Source organism: Mizuhopecten yessoensis, unplaced genomic scaffold, assembly GCF_002113885.1.
Source record: "Mizuhopecten yessoensis strain PY_sf001 unplaced genomic scaffold, ASM211388v2 scaffold10797, whole genome shotgun sequence".
Taxonomy (NCBI): Eukaryota; Metazoa; Mollusca; class Bivalvia; order Pectinida; family Pectinidae; genus Mizuhopecten; species Mizuhopecten yessoensis.
In genome coordinates this window covers 633,348-655,718 of record NW_018408726.1, presented here as the reverse complement: position 1 = coordinate 655,718, position 22,371 = coordinate 633,348, and the positions used below count along the sequence as shown (strand labels likewise).

At 35.0% G+C, this 22,371-nt stretch overlaps 1 protein-coding gene across 2 annotated transcripts in view; it reads left to right on the top strand.

Annotated features, from left to right (window-relative positions):
- Nucleotides 1–14,266: 14,266 nt before the first annotated feature.
- Nucleotides 14,267–22,371, top strand: part of LOC110462516 — a 35,370-nt gene continuing 27,265 nt past the window's right edge. For both annotated transcript variants that reach the window (XM_021516496.1, XM_021516495.1), the window contains exons 1-4: nucleotides 14,267–15,331; nucleotides 20,539–20,932; nucleotides 21,282–21,314; nucleotides 22,144–22,256. In XM_021516496.1, coding sequence (XP_021372171.1) covers nucleotides 15,056–15,331; nucleotides 20,539–20,932; nucleotides 21,282–21,314; nucleotides 22,144–22,256 — 816 coding nt within the window. In that variant the 5' untranslated portion in view covers nucleotides 14,267–15,055. The remainder of the gene's footprint in view (nucleotides 15,332–20,538; nucleotides 20,933–21,281; nucleotides 21,315–22,143; nucleotides 22,257–22,371) is intronic.

The following is a 22,371-nucleotide window of genomic DNA, read 5'->3' as shown; positions in this document are numbered from 1 at the left end:
ATAGTCAGTACAAAACTAATAAATCCAGAAAAACATCCGAACATAGTCAATACGAAACTAATAACACAAGAAAAACATCCGACCTCATAGTCAGTACGAAACTAATCACAGCAATACAACATCCGAACTCACAGTCAGTACGAAACTAATAACGGCATTACAACATCCGAACTCATAGCCAGAACGAAACTAATAACACCAGAAACACATCCGAACTCATAGTCAGTACAAAACTAATAACACCAGAAAAATATCCAAACTCATAGTCAGTACGAAAACATTGGACACCATCCGAACTCATAGTCAGGATGAAACTAATAACAGCAGAAAAACATCCGAACTCATAGGCAGTACGAAACTAATAACACCAGAAACACATCCGAACTCATAGTCAGGATGAAACTAATAACAGCAATACGACATCCGAACTCATAGTCAGTAAGAAACTAATAACACCAGAAAACCATCCGAACTCATAGTCAGGATGAAACTAATAACAGCAATACGACATCCGAACTCATAGCCAGAACGAAACTAATAACACCAGAAAAATATCCGAACTCGTAGTCAGTACGAAACTAATAACACCAGAAAAACAACCGAACATAGTCAATACGAAACTAATAACACAAGAAAAACATCCGACCTCATAGTCAGTACGAAACTAAAAACAGCAATACAACATCGGAACTCATAGTCAGTACGAAATTAATAACACTAGAAAAACATCCGAACTCATAGCCAGTACGAAAACATTGGACAACATCCGAACTCATAGTAAGTACGAAACTAATAACAGCATTACAACATCCGAACTCATAGCCAGAACGAAACTAATAACACCAGAAAAATATCCAAACTCATAGTCAGTACGAAAATAATAACACCAGAAAAACAGCCGAACATAGTCAATACGAAACTAATCACACCAGAAAAACATCCGAACATAGTCAATACGAAACTAATCACACCAGAAAAACATCCGACCTCATAGTCAGTACGAAACTAAAAACAGCAATACAACATCCGAACTCATAGCCAGAACGAAACTAATAACACCAGAAACACATCCGAACTCATAGTCAATACGAAACTAATAACACCAGAAACACATCCGAACTCATAGTCAGGATGAAACTAATAACAGCAATACGACATCCGAACTCATAGCCAGAACGAAACTAATAACACCAGAAAAACAACCGAACATAGTCAATACGAAACTAATAACACCAAAAAAACATCCGAACTCATAGGCAGTACGAAACTAATAACAGCAAAACAACATCCGAACTCATAGCCAGAACGAAACTAATAACACCAGAAAAACACCCGAACATAGTCAATACGAAACTAATCACACCAGAAAAACATCCGAACATAGTCAATACGAAACTAATAACACAAGAAAAACATCCGAACTCATAGGCAGTACGAAACTAATAACAGCATTACAACATCCGAACTCATAGGCAGTACGAAACTAATAACACCAAAAAAACATCCGAACTCATAGTCAGTACGAAAACATTGGACAACATTCGAGCTCATGATCAGTACTGAAGCACATAGCACTATGACAACATGAGAGCGTTTACCCAGTACTACACCCTCATAACACCATGACAACATCTCAACTCACAATTAGTACGTAAACTTATAATACCAGTACAACATCTCAACTCACAATTAGTACGTAAACTTATAACACCATGACAACATCCGCACTGAAAGTCAGTACTAACAAGCACAACACCAGGTTAACATCCCGACTTATAGTTAGTAGTAAACTTCAAACCCATAATCAGTACTATAACTCTAAAACCATGACAAGATCCGAACTCGTAATCAGTACTATACCTCATGATACCATGACAAGATCCGAACTCGTAATCAGTACTATACCTCATAACACCATGACAACATCTGAACTCTAATCAGTACTAAAATTCATCACACCATGACAACATCTGAACTCTAATCAGTACTAAATCTCATCACACCATGACAACATCTGATTTCATCATTAGGATTAAACCTCACAACGCGATTACTAGAACTCATCACACCAGGGCATCATCAGTATGCTTACCCGATGCAAAAACAGCATGAGAAACTTCTATATTATAAAAAAGGTATTTTAGAGCACTAAAGCAGACACATTTGTTATTGATAACAAATTGCCCGGATGCATTTTACGCTTTACGAATAAACAAACACATTAAAGCACAGACACTGATCATATGACACGTTGACGTCACTAAGTTTTATTATGGAAATAGATGTTTCTGACGGTCCGAAAAAAATGTACTGTTACAACGCACGATAGATCGGGGGAAATAGGAGTAATTGCTCTAGAAAGTACATGTTCGACTCTATCTTCAAAGATATTTGGGGAGAAGTTGTCAATGACATCGTTTAATCACGGCAGTGTGTAGCGTGGCAAGGGTAATGGCCTGCACATGGGACTAGTCCGGATGTATTTAGTGCAATCAGGTCGGAGGAGTATGTTTATAGAAGTTGTTTATCTAGTAATGCAAACCAAACAATTAATCATTTTTGTAAGCTACCGTACATTTTCTATAACGTTTTGGTTGTGTACTTGTATAATTCCGATTTCCGCTCAGGTTTTTGGAGCAGTCTTAGCACCTTTGATTTTAATAATGATAATAAATCGAGGTTCTTATATACCGTTTTATCACAACCAAGTTCGTAGGTCGTCTCAAATCGGTTCACAAATTAATATCCGTGGTTATAGGTCATTTGCAACCAGCCAATACCTTTCTCAACTCCCTGGGGAGCATACAGTCGGAGCTGCCATTTCGGCGATAACAGTTAGCATTCAACAATTCTAGCGCTGCCAAACCACGTACTCATTTACAGCTGAGTAGACTGGAACAAGTGGAGTAAAGTATCTTGCTCAAAGTTACAACACAGTGCCGTGCCGTGACTCGAACCAGCAACCCTTCGGTCACGAGCCCGGCATCCTACCAGACTACCGTGTCTCCAATTTTAGCAAAGCGCTATCGATCTTAAATCTCATATAAAACGGAGTCTGATTCAAACTTACTTCATTCCACTATTTCATGAATTTATACAAATGTTTGTGAAAATATAGATTTCCTCTGATCAGATTCAGATTCAGATTCTTTATTTCCTTATGTTTACAACACATCGGAGAGTAGACATACATATGTACAAGATATCACAATGTATAACACATCGGAGAGTAGACATACATATGTACAAGATATCACAATGTATAACACAAATTACAGTTGATGCAATAGTGTACAATGCATAACATAGATTATTAAAACACAATATACCTGTATGTGGGTATAACATACAGAACATGCAGTATTATATTTAGTTAAACAATATTATTTCGTCGTTTTGTACTTAAATGCAAAAATTTGCCTAGGTTATTTAGATCTTTAACGATTTTGGTATTGAACAGTTCTATTAACTTGAAAACACTTGGTCGTTTGTAAAAATAAGGTTTAATATATTCATGCCTAAAATCCTCATAAAATTTGCATTTAAGTATAAAATGGAATTCATCTTCAACATCATTAGCGTTACAGAATGTACAAAGTCGTTGTTCTCTTGGTTGATTTCTGTACCTGCCTTGCTCAATATTTAAACTATGTAAGCTTAATCTAAAACGTGTTAAGTATTTTTTGTATAAATTATTGATAGGTTTTCTCAAATAGTATTGCAGGGTAAATTTGTCAATAAGATGTTGATAAAGAAAACCTCTAGAAAAAGTTTGAATGTTAGATAATAAGTTTTGCTGATATATATCGTAAAACCGTTGTTCAATTATTTTTATAAATGATCATTGTCAAGTCTTTAACGTCACAATATTGACCGATTGTCTTCATTCTGACGGTCTTTTGAATAATGTATGAGAATATACTTTAAAACACATGACATAACATCACTACCTTATATTGTAGGTAGATTATTCAACGATATATAAACAGGAGAAATTACATGTACTTATATTATGATATTTTACGTTTGTTCTCATTAACATATATACAGGATAAACAACATTGATGACGGTAACGTTGTCCATACACATAATTTACAACAAAAGAGCTGGTATCAGTTGTTCTCATTAACAGCTAATGTCATTTAAGGACATGTCTCCATGTTTGTAATTTATGAGCGTGTGTTGGAGTTGATATGTTGGTGTTTTGCCTCCTTGCCTCTGACGTCAGAGTGCTATCTCACTTAAATTCCGCCTCCAGAACACGTGCATACATAATTACACACAAAGAAGCACGTAATAACACACTTTTGCCAATAAATCTAAGACAAGCGATGCTAGTCCTTCAATACAAAATCAAAAATCAAATGCGACATGTAGACAACATAGGTTGAAAGTAGATTTAGGGTTTTCAAGAAACGAAATGTTAACGATAGGAAAATCTAAATTACATTGATCATCGTACAGCTTAGTGGCTAGCCGTACCTGTTGTTCTTGTTCTTGTGGTACGTAAATATCAAGGTATGCATCTGATATAGAAGAGTCTACACTGTCCTAAAACAGTGCCCAGGAGGGTATATAATTAGTTCTCGCTATTTAAATAAACCCCATTGTTGATATATCTAAAAATGAAATCGAAGGCCTTAATAAGGGTTACTTTTAACCACTTCTGGAAAGTTTTCAACAATGTCAGTGTCAAATAAAATCACACGCAAGTTATTCATGAAAGGGCACTGTTTCTTCTCATGACAAAATGTGTTGGCTGAAAAATTCGGCTTTCGAATCCAAGAAAAATATATAAACAATGAGCTCAATTATTCTTACGATTTCATCCTCAGTATATTTCATTTTGCGTTTTTCTTGTTTTTCACAAAGTATGCGCCAAAGTAGTTTCCCCTGAATTATATATTTTGTAACGCCGCCTGTCTTTGTTAGAAAAGGTAGCACTTACAATAAGAAAATCACTCATCATAAGAAAACGAAGTGTTTCTTCAGTTTGTAATCAGGTTTGACAATATATAAGAGTGAGAAATGCAAATATCGTAATAGAAGAAACATTTTTGAAGATTAAAATGCTCAAAATCGATCAAAAGATTTGTTACATATGATATAACAGTTTTTCAAAATCCATATTTTATTAATTCTACCTTTGGAGTAAACTGTATTATAGTCTCGGTCAACCGGACGCTTGATCACTGTTCGGCGTAACTTAAGCAGACGACAAGAGTCTGGTTGAACGAGACTGACTGGAACCTGCTCCAGTTGTACTTATGATAGTAAGAAGTTTGGATAATGGTTTTGTTGAGCAGCTACAATGCAGCACACGCAGTAAAACGTCGTTGATAAGGATTTATGTGAGGTTTTGGTATCTCAAAAAATTGAGGCAGACCCGTATCCTAAATATTTGTCGGTTTACAGAAGAACTGCAATACAGAAAACACGATAAGCATTAATGCGTCCTTCGATATAAGTCTGGTTTCCTCGGTGATAAAAAATAAATAAATAATCCAACAAGCAGGAAATGTGTTTGCACACACTATGATCAAATTGTGAAAAAAGAGAAGTGCGCTGACACACCTACATGAAGGTTTTGTTAAATGAGGTTTATGCATCCGGATCAAGAAATACGGTCTTGTGTTTTGTTTTGACTTTTATATGTTAACCACTCTAAAAGGGAATCCTAGGCCGCAATGCACTCGTTTTGCCCATGGTTTAGATTAATTTTCAATCGAACGCATCAGTATTCCTAAATATCTCGTTACTTCGGACCCCTCATGAAAAGCTGTTGTTGCTTTTTACTATAGATGATATTTAGATTGACATTTAGTCAGCGACCAAATCAATGGACTATACTTTTAGCTGTAAGGATACAAAGTACAAGACTATTTGAAAGAAATGACTATCTGAATATCATCCAAATTCAGGTGTTGATCAAAACTGTCACACATAGATAACCAATGCATTTTCTTTATTTGTAAAGCAAATGGAATAAGATTTGAAGTATTATTGATTTGAAACTAACAAAACATATTTCTTATATTTATTCCACGTTTCATTTTCTAATACTTTATTTCCAAAATGTTCTTTTTAACCCTTAAGAAATCGTTCATATTGTGTATTGTCATGAATCCTTATGAATTACAACTGCATGTAATTCATGGTAAGTATAGATGCCCATAGAAAAAAGAAAGAAAATACTTGTTGTAATGGTATATGAAGTTATCTAAATTAGATAACACTGTAAGTAATGTTTTCCAGTGATAACTACTGTTACTACAATATCATGAATTTACTCCTTAAGGATCAATGTCCCATTGCGCTATGGTTTTTCGTCAATACAGTAACCGCCCTTTAACTCCCGTTTGTAAATAATGGTAGCACAGATGGGCACGGTTACTTCTGTTGACCAGGTAGCTCAATTGTTTAGGGCAATCGTAAAAAAATCTTAAGTCCAGGGTTCGAATCCCGGTCTAGCCCCGCTGAACTTTATTTTCTCACAAAAAACTGTTGTTGAATATATATATATCTGTTTTTCACCTATATTATTTCACATAAAAGTCCCGCTAGGTATGTATTTTTCAGAAAGAAATGATTTATCAAAGCTATAATCATAACGGAAAAACAAAGTGTCCAACACTTGGTTACAGTGTTTGACAGTGTTATGGGGATCCTTAAAACCCCTCCAGCCAGTATCCGTCTTCTGTGTTAAATATGGAGGTATACGTCGTGGTACCCACTGTGACTATTTATTCAAATTACGTAACGTATCAAATATAAGGAAATGGTACTCAACATGACTGTCACTTCCTGTGTAATGATTGATGATAGACATTGACTTATATGCTGTTACTAAGCCTGACTCCTGTTGTTTAGCAGGTGGTCTGTATCGTGATTATACATACTTATACTAAGCAGATACATTACATCTCGTTTTGAAAAGTACAAATAGTGGTTAAACACGTTCATGATAAGGAAGCTATATTCTGTTCTCCAACCTATCTCGAATATCTATCTCGCCTTTGAATGTTGTTGAATCAGAGCAATGTCCTTACTTTTTCCTGACTCCCATTCACTTTGTAGTTAATCAACCATAGATAACTATGATTGTTGAAATGTTATTTATGGAAAGTTTAGGATAGTTTTAAAATAATTCCTAGCTTTCCTGTTATTGTTCTTACCGTACGTTACAGAGTTGATTTGTTGATGTTAGGGAAAGAAATGAAAATACATGTTTATGAAATATATTACAGCAACAAAAATGTCATCGAATAGTGTCAATGTGTTTAATCATGATTGTATGGGATATCGTAAGCCGATAACTTGAATGTTAATTTATCAAATATGACCGATACATAGAAGAAAACAAAATACCAGAGAATTAATACGTAGTTTTGTTAATTTAAGAATTCATATTGTTATGATTTAAAGGGGCGGAGTAAATTTCACCAATCGTAAATTTTCTTTATTTATGTATAAAACAGTAAAATCATGATTTATGCACATTTCAAATTGACACTTGCTATGTCATAGGCAAGTGTTAGTCCGGGTTATTAGCATACCGACTCAAGTTAGATAACTTTAATGACGAAAATAAGATTGAAATGTCACGTTATGTAAACAAAAACTAAAGGATATTCTTTTTCGATTTATAAATTGCAGCAATTGATCATTTAATTGTTAAAAATAACCTACTACTGAGCGTACTGATACATCATTTTCATCTCACCTAATTCATAATTTGATGAACGTGTGACGTAGATTTGTTTAGAAATGACTCTGCATGCTCTCCTTCATCTTGAAGGACCTGCTTAGCTTCAACATAATTTGCAATGCGATTGTTACTTTATATTTGATAAAAGTTTGAAATCGTGAATAGGAACGATGTACATTATATTGTTTTGACAGTATACACGTACCACATGTTTCACTAAGTTAAAGTTATTTGTCCAATCAGTTTTAGCAAAGTGAATCAGTTGCACTCTCCTGAAAGACATTGTAGCTAACGTATATATGTTTTAAAAAGACAGGGTCCAACTTTCTGTGAAGGGGGGGGGGGGGGGGGGGGGGGGCGCAGCACAACACCTATCTACTTATCTACCAAACTAGTGTTAACATACTGTCCTTACACAGAGTAACCTATTCCCGGGGTTTGTATCTTGTGTATTTCTCGTGCAGCCGATATAGCGAAAATAACTTGTCCGCCAAAATAAGCATTACAATGTATATGGTACAATCTTAAAGGCGTACAATAGCTGCATACATAACGGTTACATATTTAGTGGAAGACATCTGTTTACTGAGTCCTCCCGATTCCAATCTCTGATTCACAGAAAACAATGTTGATATTTGTAAGACGAGACCCTGGAATATACAGTAATATGTACAGTGCATGCGTAATAAGAAAGACTGTTTCTACCATAATACGCTGTATTACATGCAGACTGTTGAATAAATATGAGTTTATAACACCACACGTGGTATATGACCTTCCGTAGTTTTGATTGGTCGAGAAGATGAACCTTGACCGGACGACTTTTTTCACGCGCTTTTTGCCGCGTGCTGTTTTGTTTACGTCGTCTGCTGTCAACATCCGGCAAATGTTGGTGACTTTTGTGAGGATATGCGATGGGGAAAAGGGGTTATTTAGGCAATACAAAAAGAACATGATACTTAAAGATTTGATCGCTAGTTTCGTGGAAAATTGCTACAGACGCTCGATCTCGTTACGACTCCATACCGTCTCGTGTCCAGGTCGTGAAACCCAGAGACGTAATATATATGTCTCTGTGAAACCCAAACAAAACCCATTTTGAGGGCCTGTCTATGGTGGAACTCTCACTGTAAACGTCAACCATAGAATCTCACGAAGAAACGTCCCAAGCCTCTGGTTTTGGACATTGACAGCGGATTAGTTCGTCTTCATGACTTGGCAGGAGGCAGACTTCGTACAATATGCTTACGCGCATATAGTCCGTGGTTAATTTAAATTAATGAATGCAATATTGCATACTCTCAATAATTAAAGTCGTTCATCTATTTTATTTTTTCACGAAGTTGTTGCCGAAACATAAATTTTGAAAATTATTAAATTTGTACAAAAATATGTCATTTTTGAAATTAATGAGTGACTTTTTTTTACATATGGCTCATACATGTAGCACTACGCCAGCCTTGTCAACAAAATGTGTGTATGCTTTTCAAAGATTGAGATTGTGGTAGAAACAGATCACAAGACGCGTGGTTGTTGAGTATGGTATATATTTCACTCGAGTTAGTTAATTTTCAAAAGTTACAGAAAGACACTCGCTAAAGCTCGTGTATTTTGTAACTTTTGAAAATTAACAAACTCGAGTGAAATAAATACTATATTCAACAACCACTCGTTGTGTAACCTCTATATATCATATTGTTTACTTTTGTCTGGTTTCCTGTTTTCGCTATGAACATATATTGAGAGTGATATAACAAGAAGCGCCTGTCTGTCCTTTTCATTTGCTAAGATCGATATACAACAATAAGCAAAACCACTTTTACAATATAACAATAAACAAATCTTCTTTCATGCGCCTTTTAAACATATCTGTTAATACTGCGAAAACACTCGTCCACTGAGCGAAAATAGCCCGACGAACAGAAAGTAGTTTTTTGTCATGTGTATATATAGACCTAAAATCCTCGTAATATTATATCGTTACTTGGTACATGTTTTACACAAGGGAGGCGGGAACGCAGCAGTGCCCTGTGACAGACGACATGTCAAGTTTAATGTGGGTCTAGTGATGACACTGCAATGAGTGTCAGGCACGAATAGTTAGCACCAGTCTGTTCTACACAGCATACACCGCCATACCTGTATACTCTCGCCTCTGGTCCTCTCTCCACAGCCTACCCAGCCATATCTGTATACTCTCACCTCTGGTCCTCTCTACACAGCATACACCGCCATATCTGTATACTCTCGCCTCTGGTCCTCTCTACACAGCCTACACCGCCATATTCTTTATACTCTAATCTCTGATCCTCTCTGCACAGCCTACAACGCCTTATCCTGTATACTGTATAGTCTCTGGCCTTCTTTACAGAACCTACATCGCCATATCCTGTAAACTATCGTCTCAAGGCATCCCTACACAGCCTACAACGCCTCAATCTGTATACTCTAGTCTCTGGCCTTCTCTACAAAGCCTACACCGTCATAGCATGTTTACTCTCGTCTTTAGCCATCTCTTCCCAGCCTACACTGCCAAATCCTGTAATATATCATCTCTAGTCATCTCTACACAGCCTACACCGCCTTATGCTGTATACTCCTGTCTCTGGTCATATCTACACAGCCTACACCACCATATCCTATATACTCTAGTCTCTGGTCCTCTCTAAACAGCCTACCCCGCCATATCCTATATACTCTAGTCTCTGGTCCTCTCTAAACAGCATACAACGCCATATCCTGTTTACTGTAGTCTCTGGCCATCTCTTCATAGCCTACACCGCCATATACTGTATACGCTAGTATCTGGTTCTCTCTACACATCCTTCACCGCCATATGCTGTATACTCTAGTCTCTGGTCCTATCTACAAAGCCTACACCGCCCTTTTCTGTATACGCTTGTCTCTGGTCTTCTCTAGACAGCCCACACAGCCAAATCCTATATACTATTGTCTCTGTTCCTTAATACGCAGCCTACACCGCCATATTCTATATACTCTAGTCTCTGGTCCTTTCTTCAGAGCCTGCACCGTTTTTTTCTGTATACTCTATAGTCTCTGGCCTTCTTTACAGAACCTACACCGCCATATCCTGTATACTCTCGTCTCAAGGGATCCCTACACAGCCTACAATGCCTCAATCTGTATACTCAAGTCTCTGGCCTTCCCTACAAAGCCTACACCGCCATATCCTATATACTTTAGTCTCTGGTCCTCTCTAAACAGCCTACACCGCCATATCCTATATACTCTAGTCTCTGGTTCTCTCTAAACAGCCTACACCGCCATATCCTGTATACTCTAGTCTCTGGTCCTCTCTAAACAGCCTACACTGCCATATCCTATTTACTCTAGTTTCCGGTCCTCTCTACACAGCCTACACCGCCATATCCTGTATACTCTAGTTTTCGGTCCTCTCTACACAGCCTTCACCTCAATATCCAATATACTCTAGTTTCCGGTCCTCTCTAAACAGCCTACACAGCCATATCCTATATACTCTAGTCTCTGGTCCTCTCTACACAGCCTACACAGCCATATCCTGTATACTCTAGTTTCCGGTCCTCTCTACACAGCCTACACCGCCATATCCTGTATACTCTAGTTTCCGGTCCTCTCTACACAGCCCTCACCTCAATATCCAATATACTCTAGTTTCCAGTCCTCTCTACACAGCCTACACAGCCATATCCTATATACTCTATATAGTCTCTGGTCTTCTCTACGTACTATTCAGACCAAACCTTTTAGTGTTACATATCCTCTCTCACTGCCTTCAATAGACATGTTTTACCATATTCCGTAGTATTGTCCGCTGTATATCATTTTCCCTGCAAAGGTAACAGACCGTTAATGACACTATTATACCATGGTCGTCCTAGTCCTGAATAAGCTTAATAATACATAACTTAAGTGCAACAACGCATAAATGTTTTCATGCGAAAGTCATATTTTAAATATCACATCTGATGTTTAAGATTCGTATATGTTTAGGTATTAAAACATCTTCTTGAAGAGGTGGACAAGATTTAGGAAAGCATATGTATGTTATTGGATGTCTAAGAACATCGTGTAGGCCGGTTTGTAGGTGACTTACACAGGCATAACTTAGGTCAATTACACTCGTTACACAATTGGATATCTTAAGAAAAAAATATTCCATGAGCTTATGTGTTTATATAAGGCTAAATTTACCGTATATCTTTTCAGAACTGGTTAAAAAGTCTTCATCAAGACCTTCTCAATTCACGTTTGTTTTCTATCATAACTTTTCGTTCTTTTGACGGTATCATACCTGCTTTCCAAACTTAGGGTGATTACATGTTGCGATTGATTAATTATTTAAGAGCTTGCACCCAGTATCATTATTATCACGATAAATGTCAACTGTAGTCGGAAATAATGGCTGCAAAAGGTTTTAAGAGACGCAGACGATGGATTAAGACTATAGTCAAGTTATGAAGATCCCACTATGATCTCACTAGGATTTATTGTATTGCCTTTGGCGGAATAAAAGTAGATTTTGTTTGTTATGCCCATAGTGTGCCTTTTTGTTTTCTTGTCACTGCTGCAGTTCCTACATTGAGGACATGACATTACTTGCATTACATATGAACTTACGTGATGGACATAGTCGATGATCCAGACGACGCTTGCCCTTCTGAACACTAGGCCGTGTTCTTCTTGTATTTTGTAGATAGTATTCATGTACCTTTTTTGTTCAAATTTCTCCCCTTTCCTGTCGATTGTAAATTCGAGTAACAGTTTTGTTGACATTGCGATATTCTCATGTGCTTTATAAGAAATATTAGAATTGCCTTTTCTGCGATGTTTCGTCTTTTGTCCCTTTTTTATTTTGTGTTTAGGCGAATAAAACAAGAAAATAATCGCTACAGACGCAACAATTGGATCACCGCAATTTCAACACTCCAAAACCTAATTACACAAAGGTAAAACTACAGAATCGAGTAAAACCAAAGTCATGTGAAAACAAATGTTGAATGTAGTTCTGGATGGATATGAGAAGAACATTTAATACACTTCAAGGTTATTTCTTGTATCATTCAGCGACAGATTTTTGAAATTGATTTGTTAGGAGAAATCCATACAGATGATGTTTTACACCTGTGACGTGCACATATATCTGGTGTAATTGTGCATTACACGTAAAACAGATTTGATTGATATATTTTTCCAGAATTATCAGGGATGAAGTAGATTTTGGGAGTACTTTTGTGTTGATAAATTAACTTTTTAAAGTCATTTACTAATAACTTGGTTTTACCGGTTTCGTTCTATTCGATTGCTTAAAACATTTATGTTTCGTTTCAGTGAACTGAACAATCGGGCTAACTTTCGAATTGACAAATAACAACTGATGATGTGACGAAACAGATAAATGTTTTTAATTAATTTTGAAATATTTCAATTATCTGTTAGTTTTGGTTTTACTTTTTAATTCTTTGACAAATCCAGCAAATAGATTCTATCAGCAAGAGAAATATGACAGGCACGGTCAATATGGACTGGTTGTACATATATGCTAGCCTGTTTATCATAACTCTTGTTTTGTGTATTTCTATATTTCAACGTGACTTACTGTGTCTGCATTGATCAAGTGTTCTGAAGAAAGCATAAGCCGTATACTAAATTGTAACATCACACAGACGACTGTAATATTGTCATGTTGGTGAAATCATTTCGATTTGTGAGAGAAAAAAAACATAAAAAGACACTAGTGTGCTTAACTGTTTCAAAGAGGTTTTCTTTAAATAAACAAGGTTCATGCATATGAATCAACAAAATTGTATTATTATTTTAATCTTCATTGGGTAATTATACGTAGTAGGGGAAAATGTTGTAAAACAAGCTATTCTCACTTTCGATTATTTAGTCCAATGTCATATGTTTTCCAAGATGCGTTGTTTGAAAACAAATAGCGTTGCTGATTTTATTAAATACATCTGTTTAACAGTAGCCCCAGTTCTAGTAAGTGTATTTTCCTAATGACTGACTTTGATTTCCGATTGTATGTCTGCTGGATGGATGATATTACATTGATCTAATAATTGAATTAAATAATATTTTTTATTTCATCAATGTCTCGGGAAAAGCTTGATACTTAATTTTCAATGCGATTGTTTATTGAATTTCGCGTTTTAAAATAATTTGTTAATATAACATTTCTATAAGAGGTACTAACGAACATTGAACAGTATTACTATGCTATTTTCCAAGAACTAAGACAGTACTTTAAAGACAGTAGACAAGTTCAAAAATTCATTGATGATAGTGTTACGATATAACGATTGTTTTGCAGGAGTGACATTAGGGTTTTTGTGTCTATACCTGTGGTATTCTCATATTATCATGTTGTCACCCAAATTGACAATAACAAAGTCATAATTCGCATACCTTGTATGATAATATTCTATTATAACCTTCAAAGTAAGTACGGTGATGGATAAGACGACGCACCACTTGTTTTTTTATGCTTTTCCACACAGGTATGCCTGTATAGTCCCACTCAGTAACTGGCGTACACAGGTAACGAAATATATGATACACACGTGGACTGCTCGCATCCTGTCAGGGGCCCCTCTCGTGCCTGTGTTAATAACGGTCATAACAGAATGAAATTATATTTATACAAAACATGGCGACGAAGAACGTTTTAGGATGTCACGTTAATCGAGTTTCGTAATTCATTGTGGTTTTACGTGGTAAACTTCCGTATGTTTCTTGCTATCCCCCATTCTGGATCTTACCTGAGGTTGTTACCTGCAAGCTACGTATTTGTGTTAAGAGACGCAACACTATAGAAATAGATACCACAGCATGTCAAGGTGAACACACAAATAGGAGCCGTCAGGTGTAATAACGAAACGATCTTGTTTGGATATATTTCTTTACACGAATGATCTGCGGTCATTGTCCTTACTTCGGGATATAAGATTGAAAGATGGCGGGACTAAATAACATTTCATCAAAAAGGGATTTGTAGTGTTCTTCTACAGATATTTTTTTTGGATGGAGTGTGACATTTAATTTGTTACGCCATAGTAGTTGTCACGAGTTAAGACAGCATTTTGCCTCAGGTGCATAGACTGAAAGTGCGTTTACATTTTAAAACACAAAATTGTTCATAAACAAAAATGTTGTTTAGACATTTAGTAAATGTTGAATTCATGTCGATTTGAACGATATTCTGAAAGAAAAATGGAAAAGTGTAACAGTTTCAATTTTAACTCTTGTGATATGAATTATATCCTGCATCAAGGATCATAATACACAAAAGAGATTATCTGAGCTTGTGTTTAGCTAAAGTTACAAAGGATTCAACCACGATGGGAACTCCACATTGGGTGTCGATGTTTGATGATCCGCGAAAGTACCCAGACTCGCCATTCGTGTCGGACAGCTGTTTAAGCACCGTCCAGGAATCCCGGTGTGGCGAGTGGGTGCAAGATGTCCGGAGAATCTCCAAGGAAAGCCTCATGAGCAGGCCACTACCAGATATCCCAAAGCAGTCACCTATAATATCCCGGCACCGGAACCTCTCACCCGTCACTAGCTTCGACAACAAATGTTACCATGACAACCATAAAGAAATCCATCGGATGGTAAGTCAAAAGGTGATATCTCAACATAATTTAGATACTTTTTTATCATTTTTTACCACGTAAACATTGATAGGGGAGTTGTGTGTTTGAGTTATATTCCTGACGCCATCGAGAGACTGACTTGCAGTATAACCAGGAGGTAGACATAAATCTTTCTTTCACCAACATGTATGAAAACAAAGTATGTTTTCTCAGACACCCGGCCATTATGAGATGATGGAAATAATATCAATTTTCTGCCTGATGCCATGCTTGAAAAGAGATCATTTATTTTCAAATTATGAATTCAGATCCTTATCTGAATAGTGATATTTTAACATTAAGTGACACGTGAAATGCCATGCAAAATATGTTTGGTTTTAATAATCCCACACACCTGATGTTTACCTCGGATATTTCTATCTCTCACACACAAGGATGAGGTAAAAGTCGCATCACCTCATTAATGTATCGATATTTGAGTGTAGAAAAGCATGTTTTCCTAAGTGAGTCGTTTAGTGTTAGTTAATTTCGTCAGCAGAAGTGGTGTAGATATATGTTTAAATTATGCAAATCGGTTGACCCAACAGGACAATGCATTGGTTATTTGAATCGAACAACGTTCAACAACATTTTCTTTTAAGTGTCAGATAGCATTTACATTTATAATTCAACTAAAAGCAACTAAATTGCAACGTCGAATAAGGATAATAAAGATCAAAGGTTAAATTTAATTTGCAATTAAAATAAAGCAGTGTCTTAATTAATGGCTACGACACCATAGTAATGTCACGAAGACACACAAAATATGTCTTTTATAATGACATTGATGATCAAGTATAATAATTTATATATTAAAACTGCATAGAAAAGTCGTAAAGCAATGTAATAGCTCCGAGTCAAGTAAGTAAACAGACGATGACAATCATGTACAATATCAAGCAATGTCCTTTATTCTGTATGTTTCTTTGTTATTTATTTTCAAGAAGGAACAGTTTATAAACCGTCATCGCTTGTCAGAATTTCTCGTATTTATACAGTCGGGGCCCAGCTGTGACTATCAATATACCATGAGTTGAAACACCTGTTAAGCAAAGATATAATTTCATTTATGAATAATTTACATCACCGATAGTGATTTCGCACTGAAATTATAACGTCATTTCCCCCTTGTTTAAGTGTTACATAAATACAACTTTTAAAATAGTGTTTACCGAAATGGAAATATGCACAGCTGCATGTATGGAATCATATTACACACTTGAAACCTTCATAGGATTTTTTTTTTTAAAAACAAAGTATGCTGTGGTCAAAAACTAAATAAATAATGTTAAGGGTGCTTGCCTCATCCCGGGTTTTTTTAAATAAATATTTTCCGAGCATATTAATTATTGATTTTAGCTGTAGTACAACTGTTTGCTTCTGAATTGACAATTGTTTGGCATAGCATAACATATCATTAGGTAGCATAGCCTAGCATTGCATAGCATGAAATACACATTAATTTGTGAAACACCCTACAAGAAAAGTATTGTCCCTGCTGCATACATTACTTCAGTATTTCTTGTGACGACACAGTGATTCCGTGATTATAAAGTATAAAGCATGAATAAATAGTCTGGTTTGAAATGGTTTATACTTTGTGCAAAGTCTAAAAAATATCGATACCAAGTTTCCTGTCTTTTGTTTTCTGCTTTATTGTGTTATTTACGGTAGCGATGTTTTTGACTTTGTTATAAAATACCTTGTTATATTTTAACGTTTGTCATAATTATGTCCTAAATTTAATTTGCATCTTTTAGCTGATATCAAATGCAGATATTCACTGTTAATATATTAAGAATTATACCTATCATATGCACCTGTGCCACTAAGCTTTAATGTATTCAGTGCAATTTAGTAAAGACAGCGTACCGGGATTATCCAAAATCTAAATTGAATCTCCAAACCACCCCACCCTACCTATTTTACCAAATCCGTTATGGTTGATGCTCCATATCCTCAAACCTACGTATTTGTGTTGTCAAAACCACGTTAAGATAGGGTAAAATATGATAGGCAAGGTAACAAATGGAAAAATAAGCAATAAGACAGGGGTTTATTATATGATTAGAATTGATGATTTGAACATAAACACCAATCGCCTTTGAGTGACGAACGCAAAACATCACAGAAGCTTAACATCAAGACGCTGTCGTGTCTACACATTGTCATTGTTATATTAGCGCTCGCTGACTATGTTCCATTCCCTGACAGAATCGGTTTTTTTTTCATTACGTTATCTCGTGCAAAAACGAAATGACCTAAAGGCATACACTTTTCATAATTAAACATAAAATTAAGTATACAAGGACAAAAATCCTATTTTAATTATGTAGGTAAAAATGTACATTTGTAATGAGTAAAATGCCATGTGACATATCACATTGTTTTCCTGACCTGTCTGCAAGGATACGAGATGTTGTATTGCTGTCCTGTTAAATACCTACAGCTGTCTGTGGACTGAGTCAGGGAAAATGTATTTTTTGTTTAATAGGTAAAGTGTAACATGTGTAAGGCATAGTCTTCCGGTTCGATGACTTATTGGAGGCATAGAAAACAATGATATATGATAAACGAACGCAGCGCGCGCACACACACAGGTGATGGCAGCTTTAACAAGTTGGTAATAGAAACAGTATGCCAAAAAATAAATGGATTACACAGCATCATACTGTAGTCTCGTCAGCATCATACATACTGTAGTCTCGTCAGCATCATACTGTAGTCTCGTCAGCATCATACTGTAGTCTCGTCAGCATCATACTGTAGTCTCGTCAGCATCATACTGTAGTCTCGTCAGCATCATACTGTAGTCTCGTCAGCATCATACTGTAGTCTCGTCAGCATCATACTGTAGTCTCGTCAGCATCATACTGTAGTCTCGTCAGCATCATACTGTAGTCTCGTCAGCATCATACTGTAGTCTCGTCAGCATCATACTGTAGTTTCGTCCTTCTAGGACTCGTCGGTGATGGGAGGGGTTAACAAATTGTAAATCCAAATTGGTCTTGATCTAAACTATTGCTGAAACAGAATGAATTTCAGAATTACATAAAGAGCAGAATGAGAACATTAGGAACCATGCCACAACTCAAAAAAAGATAATTGTTGATTTCAATGTTACGGAAAACCTCGAGAACTAAGAAATTTGTTGATGCATTGACGCCCATCGAAGGACCCAGATAATTAAGACAACATACGTAGCCGTACTCTTACAATCACCGCTTTTATCTCTTAAAAATGAGTTGTTTCAGCCCGTTACTTGTGTTCCTAACAATTCGGATAAGAAAAATGTAATGTGTTGGGACAGTATCATTGATGATTCCTAAATATACGAAATTGTTATATGTTGTAGTGAATACTTCTGCATCTACTTACTAAAACATTGAATAGAGGCTTCATTATTTAGTACTAACAGTGATAATATTAGGTAAAGCGACAAAGCGAACATTGGTTCCTTCAGAGGAACCTACAAAGGTAATTACCTCTGTTAAGCCAACATGTATATAGGTTTACTCAGACTTTCTTATTTGTTTACAACTCCCATCCACATAGCATCGTGATGGATGTTTCACATGATTTTTAAACAAAATATATTTAAATTGTGAACAACATATCACAAATAAAAAAATATGTTATCACAATACAAAATGCAAATGTAGCAAGCAAGTGCCATTAAGATGAACAATGCCTCATCAATCAAGCGCTCCCTATGGACAGGCCAGCATCGGGTCCCCCTTACACTTCCATGTATGTCAGAATAAGTTTGTTACATCGCTCTGACGTACATTTTAATCACGATCCATGACATACTTCAGTATGTAAATGTCCATCACAACCTTCTCCATTAGTATAATTTACAAGAGAATATGGTTGCCATTGTTTTACCTGATGACCCTCTCAGTAATATGTAGTCCTTAACGGCGACAGGCCTGTCTCATTGATAGAGCCATCGGGAACAGTACTTCTTGTTGTACTTTGTACCAACCCTGATATCATATGAATACTATTTCGTAATAATGACATATAGTTCAGTATTATAAAATCCCCTACTATAATAAGATATAAAAAAAATCCCATTAATTATATTATTAATATACTATATTAGGTTAAGTTTAGACACTCTATTATACAAAATCTGTAAACTGAATCACAGATTAGAAAAAAACCGAAAAGCTTCATTGCAATGAATACTTCTATATACTGTATAACTTAATACCAATTACATTAGATACATACCACAATTGATACTTCTATATACTGTATAACTTAATACCAATTACATTAGATACATAACACAATGAATACTTCTATATACTGTATAACTTCATACCCATTACATTAGATACAAACCACAATTAATACATCTATATACTGTATAACTTAATACTAATTACATTAGATACAAACCACAATGAATACTTCTATATACTGTATAACTTCATACCCATTACATTAGATACACACCACAATTAATACTTCTATATACTGTATAACTTCATACCCATTACATTAGATACACACCACAATTAATACTTCTATATACTGTATAACTTAATACCCATTACATTAGATACACACCACAATTAATACTTCTATATATACTGTATAACTTAATACCGATTACATTAGATACAAACCACAATTAATACTTCTATATATACTGTATAACTTAATTCCAATTACATTAGATACAAACCACAATGAATACTTCTATATACTGTATAACTTAATCCCCATTACATTAGATACATACCACAATTAATACTTCTTTATATACTGTATAACTTAATACCAATTACAGTAGATACAAACCACAATTAATACTTCTATATACTGTATAACTTAATACCAATGACATTAGATACATACCACAATTAATACTTCTATATATACTGTATAACTTAATACCAATTACATTAGATACAAACCACAATTAATACTTCTATATACTGTATAACTTAATACCCATTACATTAGATACATACCACAATTAATACTTCTATATATTGTATAAATTAATACCAATTACATAAGATACAAACCACAACTTGGAGCATTCATTAGAAGGTAGTTTTTAAAAGTTGGTCTTTAAGACTTATTTCATTATTATTGACAAGAATATCTTAAACATTTTATTCCTTTTATTTAATACACATTTAATTTTGATGTTTCACGTTTAACAGAAAACCGTAGAAGACACAAATAAGCGAAGAAGAAGTAAGCGCCATAACAACGACACATCGCTGAGACGAGATACCAAAAATGATATGAGAGAAACGTCCGTGACCTTGACACTATCAGTTAAAAACAGCAGTAAAAAACATAAATACAGAGACGAATATGTTGGAATGAACAACGCGAACCATTCTGAGGTTTCGACTGTGTTAAATCATAAACCAGGACTCGGGGATTCTTATTTTCGTAAGGAATCTGAAAATTCTGGAACGGAACTTGTACGTGATTTATCCAGAAAAAAGAGGCGACGGAATGTGTGCATTATACCTATGTTAATAATGACTGTTTTGATAATAGGGGGACTTTTTACTGCCATAGCTGTTGTATTCCTACGTCCATTAGGTAAATCATCCAATTTAGTATCAAATATAACTATATAACGTTGCATTAATCAACATTTGTGATATGGTACTAACTTTGACCTTGATATCTAATCTTGAAAAGACTATTTATCAATGGTTTAACAGTTTTAACAGTTTATGATAGCAAAACAGCAGAAATGTTCTAAGAACAAAGCTTTGTTTGGAAGAGAATTTGCTTTTAAATTAAACTATTTAAAACATCAAATAATTTCTGCAGGTCAATAGGTTTCTTTACATTACCAATCATATTATACATCCAAACATTGAATTTATACAGTAAATTTGATCAATTGATTTAAAATGAAATTAAGAGCATTTTCTATTTGTAGAAGAAGAAGCAGAAACAGACGAATCAGGCTACAGTAAGTATGCCTAATTGATTTAACATATCAAGTGTGTGGGTAATAGATATATCAGATTCATTACGCTTCTTTGTTTTGATGATGTTACATGAAAGCTCTACATATATATCTACATGCATTATGTACTTAAAATATTACGGCAGTTCATATTTATCGTTGAAGTTTCCAAAATACATCCTTTGTGTTAGACCTTCCAATATAATCGTCTTTAATTCTAAAACAAATGTATTATGATCAGTGTCGTTGATGCACAAACTATTTCCATTTTGTTTTTCAAAAATGTTGCAAACATATTGCAGAGATATTTAGAATACCATAGTGCATATGTTGTACTAAACATTTAATACCTTCATGCTACACAATGCTAATAATAATAAATTACATAAATGACCGGTATTATGCTTAACCATATATCGTTGACACATTAAATTATTACTGAACATGATATTGTCTACACAATGATAACATAACTAAACATTATCTAGTCCAAAACTATGCATACAATACTATAATAACTATGATAGGTAAACAAAATGTTAATAATATTTAACTTAGTGAAGCCTAACAAATAGTTAATAGGAATAATTAATTGAGTTATTTATATATTCAACTCTCTAGATGAATTTAATATAAAAAAAAATAAATCTTTTAAAACAATTATGATGACGTTGTACAATTTTTGAAACGTAACTGTTCTTCCTTAGTGTCCATGTTTGATTGATACCTGGAACTAATGAATCCGAATAAGCACTTCTGTAACGCTACTGACATTTGGAATATTAGCATTTTTAATCGTCTAAATTAATTGATGTATTCGTATTATTTTTAGAAATGGTTGTTGCCAGTGTACAACTTCGTCTACTAAATCAAACGTTCAATAAAGACATGCGAAACAGAAACACAAAGAAATATGCAGAAATAGAGGAACCCCTCTGTCATGAGGTAAGCTGACTTAACCATTGTTTATGGTTTATAGTGCAAGGATGATAGATATTATCATATTACCTTCGTGTAATTACTCACTAATGTCACTAATATATTCTCATCAGTCCATAGG